General features: G+C 42.1%; 1 protein-coding gene across 1 annotated transcript in view; it reads right to left on the bottom strand.

Moving 5' to 3' along the window:
* Positions 1–116: 116 nt before the first annotated feature.
* LOC149350311 (uncharacterized) overlaps positions 117–13,900 on the bottom strand; it is a 28,740-nt gene continuing 14,956 nt past the window's right edge. Inside the window, exons 3-6 of the mRNA XM_089579320.1 lie at positions 11,919–12,139; positions 5,837–5,866; positions 457–494; positions 117–371 (exon numbers count right to left, since the gene is read on the bottom strand). Coding sequence (XP_089435446.1) covers positions 459–494; positions 5,837–5,866; positions 11,919–12,139 — 287 coding nt within the window. The 3' untranslated portion in view covers positions 117–371; positions 457–458. The remainder of the gene's footprint in view (positions 372–456; positions 495–5,836; positions 5,867–11,918; positions 12,140–13,900) is intronic.

The following is a 13,900-nucleotide window of genomic DNA, read 5'->3' as shown; positions in this document are numbered from 1 at the left end:
AGTATTTACTACTTGGTGATTTTGCAAAAGTGAAACTGAAGAGAAGGGTACGAGTATGCAGTGCATCAGAAACTCACTTGAACATTTTATTCATAATCAACCTTTCATATAAAATGGTCATGCACTATATCTTACAATTAAAAATATATCTTACAATATCTTACACGCACAATTAAAAAGTATGAAAAAAAAACAAACTAAAAATGTGCTTTGCCTGTCCTAACAAAAGAAACCGCTATTGAAGCATGGAATGATCAATTGTCGATTGCAATGTGGCCAAGAAAAAAAGCTCAACATGCTCTTCGCTTGCGCTAATAAAACAAAGCCACTCTTGATTCATGCGATGACCAGGCTCTTGATGGCGAAGTACCCTGAGGTGAAAAAAAAAAGGCAGAAAAAATTAGAGGGTACTAGAATTTCAGAATGGGAAAGTGATACTGGTAAAGTGAGACGCACCTTTACTTCGTCATATGCAGGTCTCCATTGTCATCCAGCTATCACAAGCAGACAGAGATAAAGCAGAAAGTTTAACAGTAGTGTCTATATAGACGTGCCCTAGACAGACAGTACGCCATCCTTGAGGCTGCTGCCCATATGTAGGTGCACATAAACAATTTTTGACAATGACTAATTTGCTGCTATGCACTCGCACCAAAGCCATGCAATAACCCAAGACAAAAGCAGCAGTAATTAAAAATCTTCAGACGTGGGAGCAGCAAGTATAAGTATCAGCATAAGTAGAGGAGCGTGCGAATATTTGAAATTTTCGAATACCGAATCGAATACTCTCCTGTTCAATTTGCTGAACGAATCAAGTATAGTGCATATTCAAAATTATTCAAAACGTATTGAATAGTTTTCGTACAGTTTTCGAATAACCGGTGCAAAGTTGGAATAGGCACGCCATAGTTTTTTTTCAATGACTGTTCCAAAAACAGGGCCCACTCAGACTCCTCGTAGCATGCTGCCACGACCAGCCTGCATGGGAAGGCGGGTTTAGCACCGGAACGCGGTCCAGTGGTGCGACGGTATTAATAATGCTCATGCCTTCAAGACTGGGTGACGCAACAAGGTTCAGCCAGGTTTGGTAAAACTCAAAAGGGTTGTGAATTGGGCGAGTTGGTACGAATTCATAGTGCTGTGGCACCACAACAAGGTCTACGTCCTTGTCCTTGTGGTGCCACAGCACTATGAATTGGTAAAACTCTACCTTCACACCCAGTCTAGTAGGCCATGGCTCATAACTCTTGTCTCTCTCATGAACCGAGATGTGGCACTGTTTTTTTTGCTGTCGTCATCAGGTTCAAAAGGTTATTTTCCTGCGCTTATGACATGACGCTCATAGAGTTAATATACTGACTTCTTGTACAGTGCCCCATAGTCGAAATCAGGGTTGCATCTTTCGGCAGCTGGAGATTTAACCCGATCAGTTATTGTGCCACCACTACAGCTTTCTCTGTTTTGCATGAATATTTGGTTTGTATGAACATTCGCTTAAGTAGTGAATATTCACGAAAACATCCAATTTGTATTCGATTCAGTTGTTAGCTACACTATTCGTATTCGATTTGGCATCAAAGCTAAACAATTCTATTCAGTTTTGAAAAAGTCCTTTTTCGCACACTCCTATTCATACAGACTAAAAACTTCCCAGATGTTCTAGAAATGGAGTCGGCAGCAAACGTTTGTGGGATCAATGCACTCAAGAACAAATTTATTGTAGTGCTACCTTGCAACCTTATTTCCTAGTACAAATATAAGCGAATGGAGCATGCACGTTCAATAATACCTGCACAGATTTCAATTTATCAGCTTGCATGGTGGTGCCGAAATACTATTTTTTTCCCGCGCCCTGCGCCTGTAAACTTTTGAGGCAAACCGTAAGTATATCCATTGAACAACTCTAGGGTAGCTCTGGAGAACTAGTAGAAGAAAGGCTACATCGTGTATGAAAAGCCAAATTCTTTCATACATACGTAAAAATCTGTGTGAACTTAACATATCATAATGGCCTTTTTTGACTTGAAGCAATGCTTAGGGTTGGCCTGTGCTCTGGGATTTCCTGTTTGGCGGGTTAGGCGTTTAACAAAGGACACTTGCATTTGGAACGAGAGCTCGTCTACTAAACTACTATTTTGTCACGTGAGACAGGCGATCATGCGTATGAAGGCTAGGAGCATTACAAGTCATCCTCGGAGTCTGGCACAGCTCCACAGCTTCATGTTGCATCAAATTAATCTCATTAACCAGCAACACGAGATATCCTGAACATCCACACCTATGCAGTAGCAGCGCTGTGGCAGGAACCATAAGCCTGCCAACAGCAGTGCTGCTGCTTCCAAATGTGCTGGTGGCTCCGGCTCACATACTGGGTATTCCCCATAAGACGTTCTGCAATTTTAAAAAAATAGGCTTTTGGCTATTTAGACGAGTTACATGCACTGGAGAGGTTGCTTTGCCTGAAAGCTTTTCGAAAGCGCATCTACCTTGGCATGTATCTTGACATGTATATATGTAGGCAAAATCTGTCCAGCCATAGCGCTGAGGGTAAATGTGTTTTCAAAATTCTAAAAACTGATATGGATATTACTTATGGTGGGCTACACGCCTCTCAATGAATAAGGAGACTAACAGTAATAGTTAAAAACTCTACTACTCAGTATTAGTAAAACAGCCTACTAGTTAGCATGTCTTAGCTGTATTCTGATGTGCTAAACCACTGACAATGCTATGCCAAAAAAGCACTCTTAACTTAAAAGCCCTTTTTTAAAAATTGCAAAACATGTTAGGTGAAACAACCGGCATAATGCGACATTGAAGGGGTGCTGGAAGAACGGGGATGAAACCCACGTTTATATATGAAAGATGGTGACGAGAATTTAAAGGATCTCAAATTTGTTTGCCAGCGAGGGCACCGCTTGTTAAGTAACTGACAGACTGCAACTAGTAATGACCTTCGAGTGAACACGACGAAGGTGGAACTGGTGTCACATGCAAACAGGGTCTCGAAAGAGATATACTGTGGTCATTTTACTTTTTTTTTTTTGACAGAGAAATGCGGTGGGCAAAGGTAGGCATGTATTTGTTTGCTGACCATGTCGGTCAGCCTTGGGAGTTGTAATGAATTTTCAGTGCTTTTTGTCACACGTTGGAACACAAGGTAAAATAAAACTTGTTCCGAGGCAGGAGACTGAGCAAACTTAAGTAGCTTTAAAGTGGAGCCTCTAAGCAGATTAGATTTTTTTGTAATGCATGAGTGCAGAATGTCAGCCAATGTGATTACTGCGGAAATAACAGGAAGTTGATTCGGCATAAGAACTACGCACATTACAGACTCGTATGGGCGTAAATGACTGTAGGTGTCGAAACTGGAGCAAAAACTAAGTTTGGCATGTGTTACATCATAAAAACTTTTTTTTTGTATATTTCTTTATCGCACTATGCCAGGGACCTGGAACTTTTTTTTAGTTGGGGGGAGGGGGGCAAGACTTCGAATTTCTTTTTTATTTATTCAATGTTATATATTTAAGTAGTTGTTGAATTTTTAAAATATTTTTATTACCTGTGCTGTTCAAAGGCGTATTTGTTTAATTTATATAATACTCATAATGACATGGTCAGCTTTATAAGTATGCATACATCTGAAGTGATTAACTGCATTGAAAAAGTTGGCGCACCGTCCGTTTCAAACTCTGCTAATCGTGGTCATGAACAGGGGCCAGCCAATCATTGACCTCTGCTGGGACATCATTGGTTTAGGTTACTCAAAGAAAAACCTTTAAAAGTTCTGAACACTGACTAAATCTTATCATGAGATTATGGCTAAAATGAAAAGACCGTGCCTCATATTGTAAGCACTGAGCACTACAATATCAAAGAAGCGAGGATTTATAATTTTAATCCGACACTGAAAATTGTATAAAAAGCCGTCTTGCATGAAACCCATCATTGTCAGTGTAGCCCACAACGTGACCACATCTCGGTAAAATATCGCTTATTTGTTTTAAGTGCATCTTTCAGGAGTCTCATGTTTTATTATAGTTTACACTCTCGAGAGAGACAGTGCGTCCTTCGATGGAAAGCAATGATTTTAGCTTTCATTGCTAGATGGTGCCACAGTGTTTAGAATCTCTTGGATGGAGCGTCAACCACGATCCACTGAAACTTTCTTCAGCAAGGCGTACATCACTGTGTCGCAACAGCTCTGAGTACGGGAACAAATGGACGCTACTCTATAGTAAAAAGGCCTTATTACTGTCTGGCAGGTAAGATTATATTAGTTTTTGGTGCAGCACTGTTGATGATGTACAATCGTCATTGCGCTTGCTGATCATGGTTTGCAGTATCGAGGTACATAAAAACAGATGCATGCACTGATTTAAAAATTCTCAGTAGAAATCTTCTGCAGCGTTTCCAACAAAACCGTAGTGGAATCGAGCATCTTAGGCAGCAAGCTTTTCATTATGCCAAAAAAAAAATTCAGTGTTTGCTCCCTTTAAGACTGACCATATGAAATTTAGCCAACTAGATCAGCTACATGATGCCCTACATTAATAACACAAACAGGTGGGAGTCCGGTGGGGCACTGGCCGCTCTGCAAAAATTGGGGGGGGGCGACCACCCCCCCTTGCACGATGGGGCATGCCTTCAATCTTTAAAACAACCAAAAGCGCGCGACTGGCTTGCATCTCTAACCACCATAACATCGCCTCATCCTGAGTACGATGATGTCTTACTCTCGGCATGCAGTCTCAAGTGAGTGTGAAACCTCAGGGCAGTGATGGCCCTAATGGGAGGTGAGGATGGCAGTTGCCATCGCCAAAATTTTCTAGGCACAGAGAAACCTGCCAAATTTCCACAGCGAGACCACACTGAGACCCATTGCATTTGGTTTAGTTATTTTATTTTTATGAAGAATAATGCTACTCATGCCTACCCAACATTTGCCCCAACCCCACTTCTCCTCTGCGCCACTCCGCCGCCAGGGTTCTAGCACCATCCCTGCACTCCAGAGCTGGACAAAACGTGGTAGCTGACTTCAGCAAAGTGGTCAGATTTGTAGGATCCATCTTTTGCCTGCCATTTTTGTCAGCTTGGGAAGTATCCCCTGGTAGTCATGGCTCCATAGGGATGATGGGCGCGGACTACATAATCATCATTATGCTGTCAGCCGGATGCTCGTGTTTTTGATAGCATGTGTGGCAATTCTTTGAAAGTGTAATGGAACGCTTGTGGTCTACATGGTTGCTATCGAACTTGAACTTCTCATATTTTCATTGATTCGATTCTCTATTTTTATAATCATTTGCCAACTTCCTTTCTTTTCCCCTGCTTACTAGCTGGGCTTACTAGCTGGGCAGATCTACGCTTATCAGGCCAGATATGACATCACAATACATAACTTTTTTCTTCAAAACTTATTTACTGCAGCCATCCTGCTACTGTCCTCTGTAATATTTTGTGTGTCATTTTTAAAAAATTACTGTTTTTCTAGCGACACAAATGAAACGTGAACTCCCCTACAGCCACTGTAGTGACTTGTATGCTGTTAAATTTGTAGGGTTTTAATTCAGTGCTGCTGACTATTTATGAAGAACTAGCTGAACAAATACTAAGCAGCTTGTGATGGCGAACAAAATTTTACGTACTGGTGATATTTACACTGCCTTCAGTAAGTGGGATAAGCTACCCACATAATACAGAACACTGCAAATAATTCCACTCTAACATGTCAGGGATTTATGTTAAGCTGGCTAGCAGGGCTCATGTTCCTATTATGAATTCTGTGAAAAAAGCTTAAATACAATGCTACAGAAAAGCATAATGCAATACATACCGTATACCAGCAGGTCCCATAAGGGTAAGTCTGGAAGAAATAGCAAGCCCCACAACAAGTGCAAATGTAGTGCAGCTTAAAACACAGCTGCATTTCAACACACAACCAACTTCATTCACAGACTCCAAATATGTGCTTAATTTCTTCTGGGAGAATTCCACACATTAGGCCTCTTGAAAACATTGTTCACTTAGTGCAATTATGAGTAATAAAAGACAATAAGGTGCATCTGCATAAAAGCTTCAGCAGTTGTGTCCCTGTGCGTGTGCGTGCGCGTGTTCCACATAAAAGCATGAATGAGGTGGCATGCAAGTTCAGGGAAGCTTGCATCGAAAGGGCTTTGAACACTTTTTGAAAATTGCAGATAAACTGGAGTTAAATTATGCACTGATAAGCAGCTGAGAAACATATAGCATCTCCTTACACATAGGGAACCTATTTACTGCGAGCTACGAATAACGTATGGCTCCAAAACAAGGCAAAAAATAGTTTTCATCACAGAAAACATTTGGTAAATCCAGGGAGTTGGTCATCTGCTTTTGAGGTAAAAATGCGTGCCAATGGCTATTTTTCGATGCTGCACAAGATGCTCTATTGTGTGCGCACTGTAGGAAATGTCAGCACAGAACTGCTCCAAATAGGTAAAGGCTGCCGTGGCCTCCTTCATGGTGCAACGCGGCAGCAGCCTCGTCACAAGCAATGTTGTCACGTGTGATGAAGCTATGCTACATAAACTTGCGAACAGCGCGTGACGACCACGCAGGAACAACGGGAGAACCATGCGGGCGAAAGCGAGGGAACTGCGTCAGTTCTGGAATGGCGAGATGCCTTCTGCTGGGAAAAGGAAAAACCAGCAACGTGCCAATCAGCATCTGAAATTGCGCAAACTGCACTCAGCTGGCCGTCAGACGCGCAGCCTGGCCGAAATCGAAACTACGTGGCCGCACTATTTTTTAGCAACATGATCTCCTAGCGTCGTCACAGCTGCATGCAAGTCTGAGGTGCCCGGGCAAGACTGCACCATGAATTTCAGGTTTAAGGAGGGCTACTTAGCCACGTACTAATGGCGCCCAGGTGAAATTCTGTCCTAACTGCATGGTTTATGGAACAGTTCCCAGTTGGTTCCAACAGTGCCAGTCATACCTCGACGTGGCATTCCATCATGAGTCCATCTGAATTAAATAGTGTAAGCTCAGCTGCGTCTGAACTGTTGAGCTTCTGACGCCACAAACATACATGAGCGTTGGTGGGACCCCGCCTGCAGTCCAAATTATCCAGATTTGCGAATAATGAGGCAGAACAGGGCAGGTTTTTCTGTATCACTTGGAAGATATATAGCTACACAACCCCTGCACCTGTTTGAAATCCCTGCGATTTTTCATGACTTACTGAGTCATTTTGGCTGAATATCTGCTATTGGTTGGATTCCTTCAGCATTATGGAAGACAGATGCCACAGTAGGCAAAGCAGTAGAGAAAGTAGGTTGAGCAAATAAGGAAAGTTGCGTGCATGGACCAACTATGCCACATTAGGTACAAAATGATCACCCAGCAAACCACAAATATTCATTAAATTTACCTGACAGAAGCACACGTTTGATACACAAAATGACATAAAATCTATAATAAGTTCTGCTTGGAAGTTTACGTGGTGGGTATGCAATGAATATTGCTGTTGCAACAATACGGACATCCTTTGCACATCCAGTAATTTTGTTCACAAGACACGTAAGTTGCGGTGTAGTGTTTTTTTTTTTTTATGCACTGGACTTTCCTTGCACATCCAGTTTTAGTTTTGTGCATGAGATCTATATTGCATGCTGCAATGCATGCAGAGTTTTTTTTTTTTCAATGCATATCTTTTTAATTTCTCTCAGGTTTATTAACATATGAGTGCACATATGAGTTAATATGGATAGCCAACTAGCCCCATTAAAGCATTACTGACGTTTAGGTCTCTCAGGCTCCTTATCAGACATTTTTCTCAGGTGTGCAGAAGGAATAGACCTTTCCTGGCCTAAATAGTCAGATGACGTTTCAATTAAAGGAGGGGCGAAGGGCGTGGCTACGCTTGGTTGGCAAAACATTTCACTACTAGCGGCATGGTGCAGTGGATTTGGTCTCGTGTAGTGACAATTTACTGTGTTTTTCTCAATGCCGTCGAGTTGTTGCAAGGTGGAATGCACTAGTCGATCGAAGACCAGCCGCATATATTCCCTCCACTTTCCAAGTAACGAAAACCGGCGAAAAATGGGTTTTGGAGCCGTGCAAAGAGCAAAATGACATACATCAAGCGCCATCAGGATCTGCAGCATGCACGTGATTGGAAGATTTACTCGGTTACTCATGCGCCCATGTCTTTTTGGCGTGAACAAGGAAGCACTTAGTTTATTTTATTTTTCTCCCAAATGAATTGTACTGAAATCATGACCAATCAAGCGCTCAAGGTCCAGATGGCATGTGACTGCCGGAAGTACTCTAAGAAGTTCTAGATAGGCATTTGTAGTTTATTCTAGTGCAGCAGATTGTGTTCAAGAAGCTAGCTTCAGTCACGAAATGGCTCACAAGGGCCTGCCAGTTCCTTGGCCGCTCAAGCACATCTCCATTCCAAACCAGAAACCAACATACTGCGCTTGATCAAGCGCGGTTGTTTCAGAGTCAAAAAGTTGTGCTGTTTGCATCATTTAGGTGTGCTTTTAAATATAAGTACGCTTTACCAATGCACATCGCACTGGTTGTCTGCATTTACCCTGGATGGTGTATGTTTGTCAAGCAGAATGTATCTAAGCAAGACAAACTAGAAATGTCTGTACTTGAGATAAATATCAGCCAGCCAAGCCTGGTGCTCGTGCGTATGCTGCTGTCTTCGCTGATGAGCACCCACCTGCACTTCGCAGGGCTCTGCAGTCGCCTCTGTGAAGGGCCCTTAGAATGCAGTAACCAGTACCAAGGTCTGAAATAACCCTCTTGCCAACATGCCCTTCCATTGCGAAGTCCCATACTCTTCAAGCGGTTCGTAGGATTTCAGTACCGGCGTACTGCATGGGCTAGGCTTGTTCTAACTAGGTACTCGAAAATATCTCCGAAGTCCACATTTGCTGGGCACTTGAAACCATTTTCCCAGTTGCCAATCACTAATAGGTGTGGGCACTGGAGTGCCGCATACTTTGATCTTATCTAAATAATGCACAGTTTCAGGCAGAAAGTACACGTTGGACAGCTCATGATGCTACACACAGCAGGTAGACAGATTGGAAAGGTCACTTTTGCCAACCAAGCCTGCTTTCTTTCACCGCGCCCCCTTACCAGTGTGCTTCCCTGATGTCACGTCTGCAAAAAGGGAAAGGTCTACTGCTTCTATATAACTTTTGTACTGAGCTTAAAAAGAACTCTAACAGACCTCCTTTGCAAACTAGCAAGATAGAAAGTTTTGAAAACAGTAAGCTTCAGAGTAAAATTTCTTAAATCTTTTAAATACCCACAAAACAAACACCATGTACAACAATTGCTACAATAGTAAAGTAGCCCTGCGGAACCATATCTGGGGGCCCTGCCTGCATCCAATTTCAATATATACTCTGCAAGGAGCAAGCTGCAGTAAAGGCAACAGAACATACTAAAACCCAGCACAATATTTGAAACTCATGCTTGCTTTCCAAATGATACTATGGGCTCATGCTTAGTATGACCATACATGAACAGTGTTCCACAGGTGTTGCTGGTGCAGTGTTAAGAAGCAAAGTTTTATAATTAAGTTTTACCAGTATATGTGCAATTTGCAGCAAGCATAACTGGAAAATTCTGTTAGTGACCATCACTGCTGTCTGAAGCATACAAAATCTCTGCGATGCAGCACTTGAAATTTATTCAACCCAGATCCCAGATCAAACCAGTTTTCTTTCTATTGGGACTGGCATGCCCAAATGAAAACCAGCATTTTCTTAGCTGGAAATACGAGGCCCAACTCAAAACTACTTTGTGTCTGTTGGGACCACATAGATCCAAATACAAACATGAAACTAGACTTAGATCAAAACAGACCTTAGATTAGAAATAGACATTAATGTGCACTGTAAATGTCCCAGGGATGCATGAGTGACACAAATTATAGCTTGAGTAACACAAATTATAGATGCATAGCTTTCAGCATAATAAGAATGACAATAAGGAGAGACTCGCAGGCACTGAGAAGCAGCTTTTGATCACTGATGACTCAGCTCATTCTTAAAGTTTTCAAACACTCAGTGTAGGCGACTCAGGTAGTGCCACTTTATGCCGAAACTATTTTGCAACTTTCTTAGTGTGTTTCACATCTGCTTTAAAAAAAGAATAAAAGTAAGCCTGTGTAAATAAAACTTTGCTACTCAATGGTTTGTTTAACATTCATATGAGGTAATCACTTTCCAGCAGTGCTATGCGTAGCGCCTTCCACATGTGGCAAAAACTGCTCTTAAATGAACGTTACTTCAAAGCTATTTCCATTATGAGCAGTGCATATGAGTAATGAGTAAGGCCGCCAGTTTTCTGTGGCAGGAAATTTTAAATTCTGTGAACTGACAACAGAGGATCTGCAATATTCTACGAGATGCCTTTAGCGCAGCAGTGGCTCCCATGCTGCTTCTTTTCGCCTCGGTGCTTTGTGTTTCGTACTGCATAGTTCAGCGCCCATTCACCCCTTTTTTCCTTCCTTATTCCTCGCATCTCTTGAACTACCTCCTCTTGCTTCTCAACAGCCTGCACTGCCTTCTTTCCACGTTTGTAGGAACTCTCTCTCACCAATGCATGCCGCGCACTTTGCCTCAATGACCCAAGGTTGCCAAGAAGATGGCTTTTTTTCACAGTGGATGAGCCCGGTGGATGAGCTCACTGTGACTACCTCAACGAACACCGAGAAAAAAAAAAAGTGTGATATTTGCAGCTTGGTTTCAAATACATTGTGAGGTGCTCTCTGAAGCAGGCAATTTGACGAGAAAGCTCAGTTAAATTCGTGCTAATATTGCTTTCAACAGGCACTAGTACCGTGACTATTTACATATGTGTGTAGACATGCTCCTGGTCCAAGCCACAGCGCTTGATGTGTTAGCTTGCTTGAGTGTATGGGGGAGCAAGCATGCAAAGGCATATCCACAGAAGTTTGTAGGTTAATAAGTTTAGCCTTTAAAGACAATTCAGACAACTGAATAAACAAATTATGTAATTGTATTATTCCTGTTGAAGTCCACAAACGCAACATGATAAAAAAAAAAAGAAAAATATACGATCAATGTAATTGATGCCACAGAGTATATGTTGGCTATAATGTTCCCCCCCCCCAGACAGAGGAGCCGTCATTGCTGGCAGGTTCAAAATGTGCGAGTGACCCATGATCCAGTCCGCCAATCAGCGCTGTCAGCCTACCACCCTCTTTTTGCCTTCCCTCTCCATTTTAGCACCAACCACCTCCCCACCCTCTGTTTTCCCTCCCCCTCTCTTTTAAAAGTGGAGGGGGATTTCCCTCTCCATTTTGCACACCTGCCAACCAAGGCTTAAGATGAATGGTCAGATTTTTCCTACCGGAGTTCTAATGTTAACGCATTAAAAAGGATGTGGCTACTGACACGCAATCCCATGAAAGTGCCAAGATCCATGAATTTTCATGGAACTGTGGAAAACTAGGGATCTTAATTTATTTGCCTTCATAAGGGAGACAGACTCCAGATGAAACTATGCAAAGTAGCTTGAAAGTGACTGGGCTTTTTTACACCAACACTTTCTGTGTTCTACTTGTGTGTTGTCTGTTCCACATACGATTCAACAAAATTTTGTGTTCAGGTTGCGAAAGGCTTAAGCTCAAAGGGCCTAGGTCTCCCTAAGTGAGATCATAAGTCAGGCACATCAGTGAACGCTCCTCACATGTAAAAAAAAGAAAGCGTAACATATAGCAAACTCAAAAGTTTCTTGTAGACCTATATTCTCCATTCCTCAGTTACCACTATTCAGCAAATGAATGCACATTTCCTCCAAAAACTTGACAAGGAAAGTTTAGCACATAAAATGAATCTTTTTTGAGCTTTCGTTAAGAAAATGCCATGTCATAAAATTACCTGTGTGCTGAAGATCTCGTAAGCATCACGAATATTAGTGCTTTCTTGCAAGAAAATGTCATCCATTGGCAAGTCAAGCGGTGATGCATTCTTGCCAAGCCAGCACCTACACCCACTGTCCACTGAGAAACCTTTGTCTTTTATGCGACATCGCCAACAGTCAATGACGACTGGACCCATTTTTTTTTGTTCCAACATCTTCCTGTCGATGTACCCTTTCACTGCATCAAAAAATAGAGCGGCTCATGAGATTGCAACACTTGAGATACATGACTGAAGTTTTCAGCAAGTTCTCAGCAAGTAGAAGTTCTCAGCATAGTAATCTGTCGTAAAAAAAATAAAGACAGAATGTGATACATCCCTGCATCAGCCCTTAGTGTAGGGCACTGTCGCAGTCAAAGCTGTACGTATGTGTCATCATTTGCAAGCGTTGTCCTTTAATGATGGAACTAACATACTACAATGACTGCACAGAAAATGTGTGCATTCATGTATGTGGCTCACAAGTAGACCTGTTTTTGACATTGCCACCACAACTAAAACACCACAGATATGCACATGAGCAGTTGGACACAGCAGTGAGAAGCCTTTCAGTGCACTGTAGAAATTACAAATGTGAACCTGTGTTAACATGCACTTTTGCCCTGGCTAAATCAAGCAGTTAGTGGCACAGAGAAATTTGGGAAGAATTTTTCATAAGATTCATAACAAGTCCTCATGAACATTGTCCTGAGACAATCTCAGAACAAGAAGCAAATTTACCAAAATTCGCATCGCGCGCATTACAAGGCTAGATTAGGAAAACCCAGTGCCTTTAAATATCAGTCTGGTCGGCAATTTAGAGCATGTCACAATTCTTGAAGAATGTTGTCCTGAAAACTTTTGGCTTACACAGTGCAATATGTTGTAATCTTGTGACTGTTGCATGCTGTGTAGGCGCCATATGCTGCCATATTATCGAAAATCTTTACAGCGAATAAGTAAAAAATTGTAAAATAGTGCGACAAGCTGAAATTGGCAAAACAAGAGCAGTGCAACACAGTAATTGAAACGACAGCACTCAGGAAACCCATATTAAAGAGCACGGAGAAACCACTTCCGAAGTTTTAGCACCGTTCTGAAGGCGTTCATGGACATTTCAGAGCCCGCGAAAAAGTGTCTAATGACAGTTAGGTTGGCTTCTCTGCACAGCATCTTCGCCACACAAAGGTCACAGGTGTAATGCCACTTAGGGTGGCTTCTTTGCATTACAGTAGTGTCACGTGGAAAACTGTACATCAGGTCAAAAGCCACTGCCATCTTCACGACCTCCGTGACAGCCGTTGTTTAGGGCAGCTAGTCAAGGCTACAAATATGTACATGCCGCTGCTTCTGGGGCGTTGCCCACAAGTGCGAGGAGTGTGAACACATGCCGACCATCTGATTAAGAGCCCTCGGCTCCACTACCAGCTGCTTGTGTAATGTGGTGAAGCCTGCCAGCGGAGCAGGCATCGCCTGGTGCTGCAGAGTTCGATATAACCGTTTTACCATCCAACCATGTTCGGTATAGGAAATAAAAATTGCATACGTTTGTTAAAATATTTTGAAACGGTTCTATCCAGCCAAAAATTTGTTATAGCCGTGCTATATCGTTATAGTCATCTTCACCGTTGTGATGCGCCATCAGTAAGATGACAAAGGTTGTTCTCGGTCAACATGTTTATGCAAGGAGCACAATCATTCTCGACGTCACTGCTGCCTAGTGGCCCATTATCAACGTGATACGCGGCAATACTGACAAAAAAAAAGAAAGAACCTTGGAAACTCCATGATATAGCACACTGCGGCTTGAAAAAATGTATTACTTCATAACCAGATTTTTCTCACTTTCCTGCAAATGACTCTGGTTAGGAGAGAGCTAATATTATTACTGAAGAGATGCACATATTAATGTTTATACCTCAGTGCATATAAAGCATCATTAAGGAAAAAAATGTTCCTTC

This window comes from Amblyomma mixtum, chromosome 3, assembly GCF_055824585.1.
Source record: "Amblyomma mixtum isolate Tamu chromosome 3, ASM5582458v1, whole genome shotgun sequence".
Lineage (NCBI taxonomy): Eukaryota > Metazoa > Arthropoda > Arachnida > Ixodida > Ixodidae > Amblyomma > Amblyomma mixtum.
Note: the sequence above shows the minus strand (reverse complement) of the source record. Positions and strands in the feature narration are given on the sequence as shown.